This window comes from Nomia melanderi, chromosome 5, assembly GCF_051020985.1.
Source record: "Nomia melanderi isolate GNS246 chromosome 5, iyNomMela1, whole genome shotgun sequence".
Classification (NCBI taxonomy): Eukaryota; Metazoa; Arthropoda; class Insecta; order Hymenoptera; family Halictidae; genus Nomia; species Nomia melanderi.
The window spans coordinates 13,626,990-13,647,073 of NC_135003.1; the positions used below are offsets into that span (position 1 = coordinate 13,626,990).

General features: G+C 36.7%; 1 protein-coding gene across 3 annotated transcripts in view; it reads left to right on the plus strand.

The window, feature by feature from the left end:
- Window positions 1-19,051, plus strand: part of cwo (transcription factor cwo) — an 81,833-nt gene extending 62,782 nt beyond the window's left edge. For 2 of the 3 annotated variants that reach the window (XM_076367745.1, XM_076367744.1), the window contains 3 exons: window positions 14,358-14,541; window positions 15,742-15,978; window positions 17,289-19,051. In XM_076367745.1, the coding sequence (XP_076223860.1) occupies window positions 14,358-14,541; window positions 15,742-15,978; window positions 17,289-17,860 (993 nt within the window). In that variant the 3' untranslated portion in view covers window positions 17,861-19,051. Of the gene's footprint in view, window positions 1-11,485; window positions 12,042-14,357; window positions 14,542-15,741; window positions 15,979-17,288 lie in introns of those variants that run through there. The other variant, XM_031971232.2, reaches the window with a different exon arrangement.
- Window positions 19,052-20,084: the final 1,033 nt, after the last annotated feature.

Here is a 20,084-nt window from a genome sequence, read left to right on the forward strand (position 1 = left end):
TTGAATTTTTCAATTTGAACAGTCAATATAACAGTCAACATCAAACGATATCACTTTTATAACGTAACACGTATCTGAGAAGATTAATCGAGGTAACTGTCAGGATAATAATGTCATAAAATCTGACGTTTATGTAAAGAAATTTCACGTGGGTCAGAAATGACCCAGTTACCTTTCTCATCGGATTATAGGACTATTTTGTTATCTCACCATTAACATTGTGACACCTGTCTCGCATACGCGTGCTCGTGCTAACCGACTGTTATCAGTCATCGCGTAGATGTGACTTTCTTTCGTCAGTGGTTAGCCATCACCGTCATAATAACGTTTTTTTTTATTACAGTAACAATTCAGTTTCCCTCAATACATACATACCAGATGTATTCGAAACTGTGCTACAAACGAGAAAGAAATTATTCTGATCTAATGAATATGAAAAAATTATTTTAAAAAAATATAGCATATTTTTTATTTATATAATATTATATTTCAACCCTTTGCACTCGGAAGTATTTCGTTAGAAATTAACTCAAAGAGAAATCACCAGTTGAGAAACAAAGCTTTTTTATCCCAATATTCGAATCTCCTAGAATCCTTGAATCCTTGAATCTTCATCAAAATTACTATAGTTAATAAAATCGAGTTACTAGAGTTCACTCAATTAACCCTTTGCACTCGGAAGTTTTTCACTAGAAATATTTCAACATTTTCTGATGAGATAAAATCGATATTTCGTGAAACTAAGAGAAATCACGCGTACATTGAGGAGCAAAGCTATTTTATTTGAATATTTCTCAAAATGTTGCATTATAGGAAATATAATATTAAATATCAAATTTTATAATTTCACTTCATCAAATCGGGTGGTGAGAGTCACCCCCCGAGTGCAAAGGGTTAATATTAATAGTGCAATATAATATTTTACGTAAAAAGTTTACCAAACACGCATACCATTCTCAGTCATTAAGATTCCAGTAATATGTCTGCTCATAACCTACAGTTTCCACTTCTCGTAAATACCAACGTGTAAATATGTGTCGGACAAACTTTCGATTACCTCGAAAGTGAAATCTCCTATGAGAAAATTCCATCCTAGGTTTCCGATTTATTTTTTCGCGTACACTCAGCCGCTTGTTGCTCGCCTGTGTTATAATTACTTTGTGAATAACTACTGTGTCAAGCGCGTGGACACCAAACGAGATCTACGTCAGATGCCACCGATGTGTCACGAAGGAAAACAAGTTAAGTTGAATGCGTGAACGTCGAAGTATGAAATACAAAATTTATTTATACTACAGATCCACCGGTCTGCAAACCGAGCACTTCTATATATACATTTTATTCAAAAGCAATCAACTGTTAACTAATTAGTAAGAAAACAAAAGTTTCACAAACAAGTGTGTCACATATTCATTCAAAAGTAACAACAATCACAATTACAATTAAATTAGACCTTGCAATCACAGTGACCGAGATCTACAAATATGCAATTAAATTCTTATCAACACAATTCAATTGAGCTCCATAAATATATCAATATATAACACAACGATCTCTCGATGAAAATCGACTCACTCCCACGAAGTAACCCTTTGCCCTCGAGAATACTTTTTTCAACAAATATTCATTATTTTCCGATGAAATATCAATGATATCAGATTTCTATTAATTTACAGTTATACTTGATTATTGCTGAACTAATTTCGTTGGTAATTTCTCACAGAATCGTATTATCGTTTTAATCATTCATCTACAGTCTAGTTTTAAATACAGAGACTATGCTGTTTCAATTTTATACATAAGCGAACTTTTTTGAAATAATTGTATTATATAAATTTTATAGATATTTCTGAGAATTCAATGCTTGCGTCTAGTTCTTCAATATTCCATGCGTTGGTACATCATAGAAACCTTAATATTGAATTCAAAGATTCATCATTCTGTATTAAATCAATTGGCGAAAATTGAATATTGTCATTATCATTTTCTCGGGTCAAATCGAACGACCAAAAGTCGCCTCTCGAAGGGGTAATTCTATTTTATCGAGCGACGTCCATCGAATCTAACATCCGTCGGTTTCCCCTAAATCTCTCGTTAACAACAGAAGTATTAACCAATCGTTATCTACGACTACAATGTTTCCTGCACTCGGTTATCGAGACACGGAGACTCGGTTTCCCCTTGTCACGCGCCTCGTCGAAGTTTTATTAGAGACGAACCGAGCAGCAGCGGCAGCGTCAAGGGGGCTTGACGTAGAGATGACGATTGTTATGAGCATTCCGCGAACGAGACACAAGTGCGTTGTTATGGAATATCGTGTTTGGACTTCGCGCGGTACCATTAACGGAGTCGATAACGGAGCTTCCTCGATAACCGATCGGAGGTTAAATCATATTATATTATGGACCGGCACGATACAACACCAGTGTGTGTAACACTGATTCTGGAAAATAATGCTGCTCGATAGTTTGGACTTTAATACAAGCTATCTGGGCGTTTGTTGTGTCTCGTGCGTGAACGCATGTAATATCGATGTCGTATCGGTTTTTCAACTCTCGGGGCGTCTGTATTGTCGCGGATGTTATTGACCGTGTGAGAGCCGCCGCGCTTCTTCGATGATCGAGCGAACTTCTCAGCGATACGCGTTCGGCTGCACGTTCGTTGCTCGGACAGGTGCGATTCTGTGATATTCTCGTTGTGATTGGAGAATTATATAAGACTTCGAATGTTCTATAATTGATTAGATATATTTGTCCTGTGCTAATCAGTCAACTAGTTTCGTAGAACTCGAATATTTGGAATATTTTAGGAACTTTTCTTATTTAGCAGTTATAGATTTCCGATTGAATATTAGAAAATTGGTTGAATTAATAAGCTCGTGTAATATTTTGCTATCGACAATTTGGAAGAAGTGCAACAAAATTTATTCTAGTTTAAGTGGAATTTGGAGATGATACATTGGTAATAGCAAAAATGGGTAATGAACTATATTGATTGTTAACTGTCGCTCCTAGAAGACATGTTTGTTCATATAGGATCGCGGAAATTAGAGTTTCAAGGACAGTTGACTGAAATAATGTTTAAAATATTCGACATCCGTCAAATTGACTGGTTATCTGAATCTAATGTTAAATTAGTCTAGAAATCTTAATAACAATAGATTATTTTCGGTTTCTTCGGACATTCATTATAATATTCAAGTGAAACTATTTTCAAAATCATTTCGAATATTCAATGCTTCGAAGATATCAATAATTGTGAAACAGAAAAACTGAAGCCAGTCATTTTTACTGGTACGGTAGTTCTAGTGGAAATTTATATATTATATAAATTTATATATATTAAGAAATTTATATATATTAAGAAATTTATATATTATATATTTATATACATTATATTAAAAAAAACAACAAAACTGTATGCATATTCTATATAAATCTCTGCTCCAAAGTATAATCATTGATAACAGAAGGATAATATTTCATTTGAATTGAAAAGGATCGATCAGACGTCCATGTTAGTTCAATTCTGTTTGAAATCTGCGCCACGTGTCTGACACGTGGGGTTAAGGAACTATAATTTACTACATTAACATCACTGTAGTTCGGAATGGTTCGTATATAGTTCGAAATAGACCGTAGACACACAGAGCGAGGTGATTTTATCGATCACGTCGTTTCCACGCATGAACCAAGCATCTTTAGAAAAAAAAACGCTAGGTTACTGGGTTCACGTGTATCTCACGAGTGCTCGCAACAAGTAGAAGCCGGAAGCAATAGCCAGACACGTGAGTCGGTTTGTACGCACTTGATAATAGGTAAATCTTTATACAAGGTGTATCAACGATCGTGTGTAACGAACTGCACGAAGATTCTTCGCTCAAGAAATTCGAATTACCATTTCGTTTATTATAAATTCTTTTGTTATGAATATTTATTATAGTGTTAGTGTTTTTTTTATATTATTCTTTAATATTCTAGGTTGTCACAACTTTGTTCATCGTTTCTGATCAAATCTATTCAATCGGGAAAAATGAAACACAATTCTCAAACTGAATGATGATTAACGAATTTAATGCATCATTTAATCTAATAATTCGTTTCTTCGCAGTTCAACAAATATGACTCGCAATCATTACAGATTCATTTGTATATAACAATTTATTTAGAATACGGTTAAATCCAGAAAACAAAAATTGAAAAAATTCATGTTTCTTAATATTGATATTAATTGTATATTATATATTAATTATATTGTAAAACATAGGATTATGGCCGTCAGAAATACACAGCGAACGCTGACACGTTGACTGCCACGAGAATTTCGAGGATTTTGTATAGTAATACTTATTCTTTTATAATATAAGCAAATGATGTTAGAAATCATTCTCAACAATTTGTGTCGCAGTACTCGCATTATCAGTCACAAATATCTGACGCAGCTAACGTAAAATTTTCATGGCGCTTTGACCCGTCATCGATTCACTTATTACATAGAAATCATAATCAAAGAAAATACGTTATTTCATATTACACGAGCTAACACTATAGTCCAGAAAAAAGATTCTAACCAAATAACATAATTTTTAACACATTACGTACTGGCAACGAGAAATCTCGTTTTCATAAAGACACTTAGCCATGCAACTTTGCTAATTACCACAGTATTTAAAAAAATATTAAATTTGATTCGAACTGATTATCTATTTAAAGTATATTACAGAATAAGATATCTGTTTTTATATATACAATGATAGTTGATCTCACTAAAAATTGCCACCGTCACAATTCAATTTTTTGAAAATTGCCGGTGCGCAATGTGTTAATTAAAAACGTTCAAGATTCTCGCTTGACGTGTTAATTACAGACTTGCAGCATATGAAGTTAAATTCTAAAAATATTTAATAACATAAATAAGTGAACAATAGGGTAATCTAAGAATTCCGATGCAAAATAATTAATAATTCAGATTGCCAATTAAAAACGTTCAAGATTCTCGTGGCGCTTGACGTGTTAATTAAAAACATGCAGCACATGAAGCTAAATTCTACATCGAATGCATAAACAATCGAAGGGAAACTGTATGATCTCTCGCTATTCGAGTGACCGAATCATTCATTTACAAGTTAGTATCCCAAACATGAAACATTCATCCAAACTGTCGAAATATTTAACAACATAAACAAGCGAACAATCTTTCCAAGTTGACCGCATCGACTTCTATGCAACTCGCGCATCAAAGCGTAACGTAATCATCCTCTAACCGTAACCGATTTTCAGAGTCATCGGTGGATCGGGCAGAACCGGTTTCCACGAAATGGCCGTGTTTATGGTGGTCTAATCACGGTGTTCGCGCGTGACGGAAATAATATTGCTGGTTGCGTCAGAGATGCTGAAAACAGCACGTGTTTATTCACAGAACACCATTCGTAATCGGCGTAGTCACATGTTTGTCCTCGTAAACGAATCTTCCGCGCTCAACGTGATCGCTCGCCAGATACCCGTGCTCGCGGAATTAGACGAGTTTCGCGGAAAACAAGGTGACGACGACGAACGGGAAATCAGATTTTTCGTGCGGAGACGATATCAGCGCGCGACAACGGAGGTTCCGTTGTTTACCGTCGCCGGGACGCGAGCGAGACGCGGCGCGGCGAGCGCCGGAAGCCACGTGCTGTTTGGATTCGCCATTTGCTCGTCGTTCATTCCCCCGCCATTGATTACGTCGTAACCCCTTGACCTACAATATCGTTTCGGGCTCGTGACGAAAATTTTGAACTGAATTTGATAAATCTGAATGTTGTTTTTGATTTCCATTCCTGGTTACTTTTTGCAGTTATTAAAAGGATGGCAGATATTTCTCGAAGGGATTATTTAAGAAATTGATTTAGTAACATACTGAATTATCGGTCAATTAAAGTGTCGATGAATGCACTCTTGAAGTTGCTATAGGGGAATTTCGAAAAGTGAATTTAACTGCTAGGTTTAGTGTTAATGGAAGTTGAATGTTAGCTATTGTTAGTTGGTAACCTTTTAAGTAGACGTGGGTAGGACAAGTAGAACATTACTTCTTTTGCTAATAAATTATGACCAATAAAGTATAGTCGCATCGATCACAGTGTTGTTTATTTTGTCTTCTAATAGAAGTTAAATATTAATAATAATTATATCGATTATAATGTTACTTATCTTTCTCTTTAATATATTAGATATCAGCTTTCTATCATCAATCGTTAACCCTTTAAGGAAACGTGGATAGAACAAGTAGCAACATTACTTCCTTTAATAGTGAATCATTGATATAGTTGTATCGATTATGTTATTTATCTTTCTCCAATATATTAGACATTAACTACCCCTTTAACTAAACGTACACATAAAACAAGCATCGACATTTCTCCTTTCCCCAATGAATTATTATCGATAAAGTACAATTGTCTCGATCGTAGTCAAGAAATAAATCACAGGGCAAGGGGTTAATTTAGAAGGCTCGCATTATCGCCTCATTCCGGAGACCTTCCGCCGCGTTCTGAACTCTTCGCGAGCAGCGTTTCCGGGTACGAGTCGACTGGTCAAACGGAAAACACGTTTCACAACGCGGCTTCTTAAAAACTGCGGCTCGCTGGCGTTTGTTCTCCTCCTTTTCTCTCTTCTAATTCCATTTATCGTATCCTCGCTTAATGGCTCCGCTGTTTTTAATGCCGGGGCTTCCTTATACCTTTTCTGAGTCATCGGTTTGAAATGTAAATTTCGCTTATCTACGTAAAACTGTCTTTCGTAGGTCTATCTACCGTTCGTCGCGAGTTATATTTCAGTTTACGCTGGCAGGTTTCCTTCTTCCTGGATCGCGAGTGCTTGGTAGACTATACGTAGATTAGTGTTGCCGAATTAGCTACACATCGGGGTATCGTTGTTTTCTGTAATGTTTCTAGCTGTTTGACTGCAATTTTCTGTTATTTACCGATTCTCGTGAAGTCGGGGTTTCAAACATGCAAAATTTCACTTGTTTGGCAATGTAATGCCCTATTGATTACTTCTTAATTATCCAAACGCATTATTTCAATCTGCATCTGATTTAATCAACAGAACTTGCATATATCAACATTATTTGAAATGATACAAAGTTTCAAATACGGAAAATTTGTCATATTTGGCAATATGAAGCTCTATTGGTCACTTCTTAGGTATCTAAGCATTAATTCAATCTGCATCTGATTCAATCAATAAAACTTGTATATATCAACATTATTTGAGACGATGCATGATTGTCTTGGTACCAACAGTTCGCATATTTCGTTACAAACTTACAGATATTTCAGCAGACCGCGAATGTTCTCCTGATTACAGATAACGTTACAGACCTCCACCTTCTTTTCGCTGTCACCGTAGTTTCCTTCGGACACGTGAGCGAGCACGTTTCGACGCTCTACGAAAACGCCCCTATGATACATTTTGCATCTGACGATCAAATTCCAATGTCAGCAATTTATTTCTCTTATCAGTGTTCTTTTGATAGTGCATGATACACCTGTATAATTTTTCTATAGGAACCTACAAAATAAAATAAATCAAAGGTAGAGAAATTCGGTGTTACAGTTGTTTAGTAGAATTTTCCATCGACTTGATTATCTCATTTTCATATTTAATTGTGGAATAATAACCGATGACATGGAATTCTGCGTAAAATTGCCGGCCAACAAAGTGTGAAGGCAACGCCAGCGATATCGCGTCCATCCACATCGACTGATAACGGGAGGTTCAGTCAAGTGGCGCATACCTGACGCAATTTCGCAAAACGTTAACCTGTTGAACGCGCTGTGACTCGGTTCAGCTGATTCACGCAGTTTCACCTTAAATTGAATCATTACATCGTAACCCAGACTATTTACTTAGAAGCAATGGTGGCTTGTAGCTAAAGTTAGTGGGGGTACTGCTCCAGAAAATTTTTAGCCTTTGCCTGGAGAAAAGACTTTTGATTTCATGTAACAAAATCCAGACATATCTGGTTGAGTATCGCCTTTCTTTAGACTAGAGATATATGAACCAAGCATTTACATTTCTCATATGTGTCAAATATTCCAAGCAATTACTTGGGAATCAAATTGCTTGAAACTTATGAGAAATATTATTATAATTCAACAGATGTCGATACCAAGCATTAAATTTCTCATATATATCAAATATTCCAAGCAATTACTTGGGAATCAAGTTGCTTGAAACTTATGAGAAATATTAGTATAATTCAACAGATGTCGATACCAAGCATTAAATTTCTCATATGTATCAAATATTCCAAGCAATTACTTGGGAATCAAATTCCTTGATACTTATGAGAAATATTAGCATAATTCAAGAGATGTCAATATGAAGCATTTAAATTTCTCATATATATCAAGTATTCCAAACAATTACTTGGGAATCAAATTGTTTGATACTTATGAGAAATATTAGCATAATTCAACAGATGTCAATATGAAGCATTTAAATTTCTCATATATATCAAATATTCCAAGCAATTACTTGAGAATCAAATTCCTTGAAACTTATGAGAAATATTATTATAATTCAGTAGATTATAATCCAACAGATGTCAATACCAAGCATTTAAATTTCTCATATATATCAAATATTCCAAGCAATTAATTGAGTATCGAATTGCTTGAAACTCATAAGAAATAATAGTATAATCCAACAGATGTCGATACCAAGCATTTAAATTTCTCATATATATCAAATATTCCAAGCAATCACTTGAGTATCGAATTGCTTGAAACTTATAAGAAATATTAGTGTCACGCCCATCGCTATCCTTCACTCGTCACGTTCAGGCGTCCTTGAGACGCCAATATGTCAAGAAGGGATCGTTTTACCTTTGTGCAGTCGCTAGTGGTAACAACTCGTGCGGCGGATAGCTCCGCGGAGAGACCAGTCGCAGCGAAGCTGCTGGATCCGGTGATGCCCGGTTATCGTTTGAAAAACACTGTAGGAGCCATCGCGGTCAACCGTTTCTCGATAAACTCCGGTCATAACGCAAGCTACGATGTCAGCCGCGACGATCCCTGCGGTCCGGTTCTATCCGGAATGCTGATAACTCGACCCCGTTAAAGCGGTTCCCCCGCGATTTTTCGAGACCCGAGTTTTCTTTCGCCGGATCGGTCGGCTGCTCGTGTCGCGTCCAACTGGAAACTACGATGTCGAGGGTTAGCGAGCTGTTTTGATTGCGGTTCGCCGTTCCGATGCTACCGAGAACACTTGCTTGTATCGGCGCACGAGACGTCCTTTCACTTCATTGTTCGAAGCGGCTGACGTTTGGGGAACGTTGTAACTCGATGCAGGATGATTCGGGTATTGTGATGTGTTAGGCAATTGTATTGTAGAAATGTAATATTGTATTGTAGGATTATAATATTATATTATAGGAATATAATATTATATTGTAGGAATATAATATATTAAAATTACTAATTACAAATACTAATACTTAGTATTATATATATAAATACTAATTATTAGTAGGCGATTTGGAATTGAATTGTTTCAAGGATTAATGTAAGATGATGATAATGTTGTTCTTTAGGTTTACATGATTCCTTGTTTATTTTGATGGATAGATATGTTTCTTGTCATTTTTGTTATTGTGTGCAATCTGATGTTGCTGTTAGGACGCAATTGTAATAAAACATTTGTTTGCTTTGTACAAGGAAATGTTAGAAGGAAATTTGGAATTTTATTGTTGAAATGATTAGTGCAATGCGATAGTAATATTATTTGTTACATGATTCACTGCTTAGATTTATGATTGTTTTAATGAAACTATGTAATAATACTATACAACTTGTACACAATTTTCTGTTGAAGTTTCAGCGGTTTTTATTAGTTTATTACAGTCCGATCGTTTAACTGTATACGAGAAACAATTCACGTAAACCCAAGCGCGTCACGATCGCTCTCGTACATGCGAGTATCTGGTTCAAGGCAGTACAGTGTGCTCTTTGCATAGAAAAATGCATGATCTCTGTACCAGTCTGAATTTTTGTTAGGCAACCGTCAGCGTTAACAGCGTCGGGGAAAAATCGGATATCGAATGAGACGGTTGCTTTTCTTTTTCCACAAATAGTAGTTGTTTGTTTTCTATTGACTTTGGAGCCATTCCCTTTTATTTCAGTTCGTATTCTGTATTAACACTGTGAAAAACTATAAAAGAATCACCTAATCCTTAAAATTACTTTACAATTCAAAGTAGTGCGCATTAAGTAGTATTACTTATAATATAGGAAAGTTTCCAAATAATCTTCGTTTAATCGAATGAATTATAGTAATTCGATTTGGTTGATGTCACCGGTGACCCCACAGTCAACGTGTTAAAAAATTGACACTTTGCAGAGAGCAGTGTAATCGATGCCTCTAATAATATTGAAAATGGAAAGAATATTAGATCATTTGTTTGAATTGCATTATTATTATTGCACATTAATATAGCTGAATGACATTAGGTAGCATTATTTATAATATAGAAATGTTTCCAACTAATCGTTTAATTGAGTGAACTATAGTAATTCAATTTGGTTGGTCACCGGTGACCCCCACACAGTCAACGTGTCAACCCTTTGCACAGTTTTTCACCGGAAGTATTCAATATTCTAATGAGATACATGACATTTTCTTAGATCGAATTAAGAAATCTCACATGTATCGAGAAAGAAAACTATTTTCAATATTCCATACATTGCCTTATACAAAGTTTAATATTAAATATCAAAGTTCACAATTTTGCTGTCAAATCATTTGGTGACTTGGCGCCTCTGGAGTGCAAAGGGTTACCAATCCGAGCACTTCAATTGACTTTCGAAAATTTCGCTATAGAAGCTCCAAGAGTGCATCTGTTCAGACTTTAATTGATCTACAATTCAATTAGCGCAGTGCTAAACGAATCTCTTCAACAACTTCTCAGAGAAACATTACCCTTCTAATAACTGCAAAAAGAAGACATCAGTCATTTGACCCTCTGGTAGTTTGTGTTAATTGATCTACAATTCACTTTGCGCAGTGCTAAACGAATCTCTTCAACAACTTCTCAGAGAAACATTACCCTTCTAATAACTGCAAAAAGAAGACATCAGTCATTTGACCCCTCTGCTAGTTTCAGTGTCAATCCCCCCAACGTAATCACCGGTCCCGATACCAGTGGATTCGCGCGACACGTTTCCGATGACGTGCCGAGCACGTTGCCCGAGTTAGATGACACACGGCCCAATTGACCGACCGAAAGTCGCCGGGCGGTTCGCAAAAGCGAGAAACGGTCTCGTCGAGCCGCCGGTGTGCGGAAAAGTGCTACGGAAGATAATTCCCCGGCCGAGCTTCCTTGGCGAAACGTGTTTCCTCACGTGTTGGGCGTTATGCGTCGCGTTTCCAACACGTGATAGCGCGCTGCGCGGCGCGGCGGCGGCGGCGGCGTCATCGCCGAGCGACATCTCCCTCCTTGTTAGAGGAACGTAAGCGCCGCCGCCCGTGGATCGCAGTCGTAGCGGTGTCGTACCGGAGCACGCACGGTCTTCACGGAGGCCGGTGTCATTTCACACGTCATTGCGCGCATCTCGGTATCATTCAGTGCAGAGCAATTCCGAATCGAGAGTCGTTTTTAACATTCTCGCCGGTGACGTCTTCTATCGATCTAATTCGGAACAGGATTTTTCGTCAATTGGAAATCGTCCTGTCGGACTGTGCGATCCTCGTGTCATTTCGTCGATTGGTGTATTTTTCTAATCGACGCTCACGGGAGATTCGAATCGAATTTCGTGGAGGACTTCCAACCAGAGGGCGGCACAGACTCGCACGACTCTAGGGGGACGACTGGGCAACTGTGGGCAATAAAGGGAACGATACAGTGTGTTACGGTTCTCGAATTTCTCGCGGGATCGTTTCGGCAGAATGGTGACGCATAGCATGGACAATATTTTGAATATGCAATATTACCCGACGAACAATCACGTCGACGCGGCGATGCACTCGTCGCCGCTGCGGAAGAGGCGTTGTTTGAATAAAGAGGTGATTTTCCTTTTTTTATCTGCTAAGTTGACAGTGCTCGACATTTGGAGGATTATGTTGTGGATGATGTTAATGCTGTTTTCAGACTTTATGATGCTAGGGTTTCGTACAAATTTTCCAGCTCTATTAACCCTTTGCACTCGAGTGGTGACTCTCACCACTTGACTTGATACAAACATATGAAGTTGAATATTTAATATTTCAAATTAAACTTCGCATTGTTACGTAATATTTAAATAAAATAGCTTTGTTGCTTAATTTATCTGTGAGTTATCGTTAAATTAGTTTCAAACGATGTCGTCTGTATCTCGTCAAAAAGTGTTGAATATTTCCACTGAAAAACTTTCGAGTGCAAAGGGTTAATATAGACACGTTTTAAGTAACTTTATTACAAAGTGAATGTTACTTCACTGAATTCTCTGTTACCTTACGACGTGAAGTTTATTTGTATTATGGTGTGAATATTAATTTTTTATTAAAATTTTGGCGCCTCCTAGGTTGGAAACCGCGGTAACCCTTTACACTCATGACTATGTCATTTGATTCGATGTAAGGAAATGAAGTTCAATATTTAATATTTCAAATTAAACTTTGCATTGCCTAATTACAATCTAAATTACAATCTATAATACATCTCGTCAGAAAATGACTATTTCCATTGAAAAACTTTCGATTGCGAAAGGTCAATAGATATAATAACATAGACACGCTTCAAATAATAACTTTATTATAATAAACATTACTTCGCTGAGTTTGTACTGTTACGATATGAAGTTTATTTATTTGTAGATATCACGGTGTAAACACAAATTTATTTATTAAAAATTTCGAACGTTTCGGAACGTTGCATCCAGTTTTACATTGATTTATTGATATTCATTTCAGAATGAAACGAGCGGTGGAGATAGTAAAATTTGTTTATTTATTTTCGGTAATTGTATCGCGGGAAGTTGGTAACGTTCGCGTTCTTCGAGAACGTGGAACGGTTGTTCTACTATCTGGATATGAGTAATTCCGACGGCTCGTTATTTACTCACAGTACCGCGATTATCGTTAGGGGATTCCCCTAAAGTTTGTATCAGTCCCGATAACGATACAACGCTAATGGTCGTGCGTTTTCTTAATTAATTCTAACAAGTTAATAAGCTATTGTCGCGTTAATGACTTAGCAAATTTCCTTTGCGTTTTTTCCCTCGATAGCTCTGTGTTAATGCGTTGTTTTATTTCAAAGGCATTTTAACACGTTGAACGCCGCACGATTTTGAAGAACAAAATACAGAAAATGAAAAAATATTAAATCATTTGATTGAATTGCATTATCATTGCGCGTTCTAAATGTCACGAAATTAAGTAGCATTAGTTGTAATATAGAAACGTTTCCAAATAATCGTATAATTGAGTGAAGTATAGTAATTCAATTTGGTTGGTCACCGGTGACCTCTATGGCAGTCAACGTGTTAAAAAATTGACACTTTGCAGAGGGCAGTGTAAACGATGCTTCTTACTAATAATATTGAAAATAATAATATAAAATAGTAATAATATTGAAAATAGTATAATATAAAATAGTAATAATATTGAAAATAGTATAATATAAAATAATAATAATCTTGAAAATAATATAATCTGTTTGAAAAATATCTTGACGAAGCACACCTGTAAATGAAACTGCGAGTCACGCTCGACATAGGGCAAAGGGTTAAGCAGATTTGAGATTCACTGAATTATTTCGATGATTTTAGTTTTGAATTAGACACATTTGTCGAAGGTAACTTACGTTTTTTTAGTAGAATAGTAAATAAGGTATTTATCTATAATCGGAACATTGTTACTAATGCATTATTGTCGTGTTTGAGTAATTTATGATCTACATATATGACGGAAGAGAAAGAAATTTCAAAACGTATTTGATAATTTTCGCAAATTTTCAAATAGTTTCTAACTTTATCAACTGAATTCTGAAATTGGTTTCTGCAGTAGTATAACTCATCCGATAGGCATACGTGCAGTTAACAAGAGTCAGAATAGTCAAAATTTCCATTTTCCTTAAATCAGTACAATTACTAAAAAATTCAATTTTCAATTCACGCGGAAGAAAAATGTTACGTCACGTTTTCTAATTATTGTAAAATTATTACAGACTATTGATTTTGAAAATTTAGCAATGAACTTTTATAGGCTGTTCATTAAAATTACTTAAACAATTAGAAAGATATCGTCTATCAATAATATATTCATCTCTACACAAGTATTCATAGGATTCAATGCTTATTCTTTTTCATTGTGTGCTTAAGGTATTGTTTATTTCTGTTGCAGCAAGATCCGATGTCTCATAGAATCATCGAAAAACGGAGAAGGGATCGTATGAACAACTGTTTGGCTGATCTGAGCAGACTCATACCAGCCGAGTATCTGAAGAAAGGCAGGGGACGAGTAGAAAAGACGGAGATCATTGAAATGGCGATTCGTCATATGAAGCATCTTCAAAGTCTTCGGCAAGGTACGGCTCAGACCAGTGTCAATGGCAATCGAATTGTTCAGATACCTTCTGTACGGATCATTAACCCCTTAACCTACGATTCCTTTAACACATCGATGACCGGTAATTTCACGCAGAAGCTGTCCCATGTCATTTATTATTTTGTAATTAACCACTTTCCGTATTTACTTTCGTTACTAAGCTCATTTATCATTTCACTATCGGCAATTTGGAAGAAATGCTCCAAAATTTTCCATTCTACTTGAAGTGGAAATTTCATAAAGATAATAACTTGATAATAGCAAAATAGTTGTTTGTTTTGATTCGTGGGTAGCGAACATTATTGATTATTGTTAAATTTGTCTAGAAATCTTCATGACAAGTCTCACTCGTCATTGTACGGCATGGGGTTAACACGTTGAATGTCATGGGGGTCACCGGTGACCCCAAGCAAATCGAATTAGTATAATTCACTCAATTAAACGATGATTATTCGGAAACATTTTTATATTATAAACAATGCTACCCATTGCGGTGGCATTCAGATGAACGTGCAATGATAATCCAATTCAGTCAAATGATTTAATATTGTATTTTTTATATCTAATAAAATAAAATTTTTTATTTTCAATATTTGAAATGAAATGAAACTTTGGACATATCTTTTATATAGCTTCGAACATTTCGCTATTGCAGTATTCTACATTGTTTCAAAAATTGAAATAGCTAATGCCAGTGTAAACACGAGTTAACTTGTGATCGGTCAACAATGTGTATCCGCAATAATTACTTTCACATCAATCATTCATTGGAAACAAAGGAAAATTGCACATTGATCCATATCCACGGTTAGTTGCAAATGTAACAATTGATAACAAATATAATATTTCGTTCGAATTCAAGCGAATCAAGATTCAATCACTTTTGTTAACGTTGAATGATTTCATAAAGCAAAATACAGAAAATGAAAAAATATTAAATCATTCGATTGAATTGCATTATTACTGCACGTTCTTCAAGCTAAATGCCACAAAATTAAGCATTAATGTAGAAACGTTTCCAAATAATCGCTTAATTGAGTGAACTACAGTAATTCAATTTGGTTGATGGTCTTTGGTTAATTTCGTCTTGAGATCCTCATCGCGAGTCTAACACGATATTCTATGTCGAAGGGTTAATACCTTGAGCACGTTTATAATTGACTATTAATCATGTGTACAGAAACAAAGCATCCTGCCGTGACGTCAGCGCCCACACACCCCGAGGATAGCGTGGACAGCGTCTCTCACTCCACGGTGACGTCTACAGCAGCCGAACACTATAGGCTGGGGTTCCAAGAGTGCCTCAGCGAAACCATGCATTTCCTCGTCGAGGTGGAAGGTTTCTTCGCTAGGGACTCTTTGTGTGTACAATTAATCAACCATCTGCAACAGCATTGCGACAGGATCTTAGCTACCAGTGAGTACCGGCGTACTTTGTCCGTGAAACTAACGTTTGGAAGAAACACTGTTCAACCCTTTGCGGACGAAGATCGTTTTTAGTACAGAAAACCCTTCGCAGATTGAGTACTTAACCCTTTGCACTTGGGAGGTGACTCTCAGTCGCCACTTGATTTGACACATGAAAACTATAAAATATATTTAATGCTGAACTTCGTATAACGCCTCCATACAAATATTGGAATAAAATAGCTTTGCTCCTTAATATACTTGTGTTTTCCCTTCGAATTTCAAAGAATATCGTCTGAGCTTCGTTGAAAAATGTTAAATGTTTCTAGTGAGAAATTTCCGAGTGCAAAGGGTTAAATCATAGTCGACATTCGTCCGCAAAGGGTTAACACTAAAAATATTAGACGTGTCAAAATGACCTATTCCTGATTTCATCTTTCTATAATTATTAAAAAGATAACAGATGGTTAAAGAAATTGATTTAGCAATACTCAAGCTGCATTGCTAATCAATTTGAATTCTGAGTAGGTGCATTCTTGGAGTTTCTACAGAGGAATTTTAAAAAGTCAATTCAACTGCTGTAGTTTTAGTGTTAAACTTTTGATAAACATAACAGGAAGAAATAGTCATGACGATGGTTAACACGTTGAATGCCTATAGTTCACTCAATTGAACGCTGATTGAAGAGATTTCTATATTATAAATAATGCTACCTAATGTAGTGACATTCGACTAAACGTGAAACAATAATAATGCAATTCAATCAAATGATTTAACCCTTTGCGGACGAAGATTCTCTGAAACACAGAGAACCGTCAGCAGATGAAGCTAAATTATACATCAATTGCTTAGATAATTAAAAAAGGGAAACTACGTTCTCCTGCTGTTTCAGTAATTAAACCATTTGTCTGCGACTTAGTGTTGCAAATATCATCTGATCTCGAAATGTCGACGTCCGCAAAGGGTTAATCCTTTGCACTCCAAACATTCGTCACTAGAAATATTCAATTTATTCTTATGAGATATAGATGACATTTTTTTCAACTTAACGAGAAATCTATTCACGAGATAAGGGGAACAATGGTATTTTATGTCCACATTATAAAATATTAAACATAAAATTTTACAATTTTGATATGTCAATCGAGTGGTAACTGAGAGGCACCTTCGTAGTACAAAGGGTTAACATTACATCTGTTCCATTTTATACTTTGCTCTATGACATGCAATCAACGTGTCAACCACAAGAACCGTCGAAAACCGAATATCCCAATAACAATCCATAGAATACTATTTTCAAATGTAAACATCTAATCTCAGGTGACAGGCTAGGCTTCCCTCACCCCGAGGTGCCAACCTCGAACGGCGTAGTGAACGGTGGCTACACTCACACCAGCATCCCCACGATGTGCCAGCCGAATTCTCACTCGGACCAGGGATCGAGCTCCGGCGTGAGCTCGTTCGGTGATCCAGAGCGCCCCCTGCAATCCACGATCATACCGCCGCCAATGATCGTCAGCGACGACAGCAATCACAGCACTCATTCGCACAGCACCCCGCCGACCACCAGCTGCAAGCCTTCCAATTACAAGTTCAAGAGCTCCATCAAGCAGAGGTTCTCCGCGGAGAGGATAAAGTCGAGCCCGCCGCCGGCTACCACCGCGGAGAAGCCATCGTCGTCCCACGGTGTGCCGATCTTCGCGCTGCACGACGGCGGTGCATTCTACGTCCCGTTGACCGTCGAAGCGGCGCTGTTGAGGCCTCATCTAAACTTCATACCGGACACCGGTCCGGACACCGTTCTCCATCCTGTGACGATCTCGGTGAACTTCAACCAGTCGTCCCCGCCAACCTGGTCGCATCATCATAGTCCTACGCATCAGCAGACATAGAGCGCGCGTTCGATTTGTCGTTCAAAGTGGCCTGTCGACGCGCTCGATGCATAGAAACACACACACACACACACACATGTGGCCGTGTAAGTTTGCCACATGACTCGAGTGCGACGAATCGATCGAGGATTATTGTAACGATCGACAATTATCGTATATAGAAATGACGAGCCAACGAAGTATTTCGGGTGGTTAGCGGAGTCCTACGATGATGATGTCGCTGCTCTATTCACCGTTAGGGGAACGTGATTTAAGTTTCTTTCTGGTTCTTTAGCTCGTAAGATCCGACGAACACTGCTTATTACCATACCCGTTTCACGAAGATTGGAGGTGTCGAGGATATTTTTGTATATTTACCGAGGCTGTGGGTTGTCTTAGCATTTATAAGGATCGAGAAGCGAGGCGATTGAGCTCGGAGGTAGAGATAGAGTATTAGGGCGTGGTGCCCCTCAGTTACTTTAGCTTCGGTGTGCCTTTTTCTTTTTCGTAGGTATAACATCGCTGTACCGAGTCCCGTTCCTCCTTGTTCTTCTACTGTCTCTTCACTTTTCCTCGCGAATTTCATTCTGTTTCGTCGCGTCACTCTCTCTTTGTATTCCGTTTATTTCTCTGTGTTTTGATTCTACACTCGTTTCTGTCTTCTTTTTGTTACTTTCTTCGCTGGCTGACACAATTTACAGCATGAAACTCTTTAAGTATCGACGTTTGCCAATTAGTATTAAGAACTAGTTTTTTTTTTTTTCATTTCTTTCTTTCGACCCGAATTCCCGAACTTACGAACGACCTTGCCAAGTGTCTTCGGTTGGAACGTTGAAACGGTTCGCGCGCATAGAATGTGTTCGGTCGACCGACGAAATTCTATTTTCTGAGACGTTAGGTGGCCGAGAGAAGTGCCTACACACTATTTTGTTTTAATCGATTCCAATTTATGTGATTAGTCCCGTATGTACGAAGATGAAGAAGAAAGTGTTTAGTTTTTGCGACTAATTATGTGTCACGTGTTCGATCGCAAACGAGGATCGAAGCTGCTTGACGCCCCGGCAGAACGGGCCTCAGCAATTAAAGACTGACCAAGACCTGCATTACACTAAATTCTTGTAAGATCATTGCATTAAATATATATTTGTACATACCATGTCTAGTTGTAACGTTAATGAAGAATTTATGCGGAATAAATTATATTTACCATAAGAGTGTCTTTCTCCTGTCTACCTGGAATATTTCACGGTGTCTTCTTATCCAATGATTTCCTGTTCTAGCGTCACTTCTCATCAATGAAACATCTCTTACCTATTACTTTTATAAAGAAACTCAAATCTACTATTTCAGATTGACTATGTATTCTAGCATCACTTTTTATCAATGAAACATCTCTTACCTATTACTTTTATCAAGAAACTCAAAATTACTATTTCAGATTGACTATGCATTCTAGCATCACTTTTTATCAATGAAACATCTCTTACCTATTACTTTTATCAAGAAACTCAAAATTACTATTTCAGATTGACTATGTATTCAATATTTGAAACGTCTTTGCCAATAGCTCATTAAATTTCTCAACCATTACTAGGACATAATAAATCCTTCAGTATGAACGATTGTAGATAAAAAATATATGTACCAAATATTTTCCAGCTTAAGTCTATCCAAATTTTCACAAATATTTTTCTCAGTTGTCCCACTATAGTCTCTCAAATATTCTACTTCAATAAAACTTGCACACCTGCATGTTATTTGGTACTTCCAATAAGAAAGATTCCACGTCACAGATCCATCTGCTCAAACAATTATCCATTAACACTTCGCCACATAATCAAAACTCCCACGTATTCAAAACAGTTTTCTTCATTAACTAGAAACGGAGTAATCAAGATTCTTAACACGTTCGCTACTAGCACTTATTTCGGTGACGGTCTCAATTATATTTCCTTCAATCCAATAAATTTAAACAATAAATCTAAAATATAAAAATGAAACTGAAACGAGTCATTGAGTTCCTAAATATAATGTAGTTTATCATTTCTAATGACAATATCCATAGGATTAATTTCATTTTCATTATGTAAATAAAAATGAAACTGAAACGAGTCATTGAGTTCCTAAATATGACGTCGTTTACCATTTCTAATAACCATAGGAAAATATCCATAGGATTAATTTCAATAATAAATAGGATTTTCATTTTAATTTGAACGTGTTAATTACTCCACTATCTTTCTCA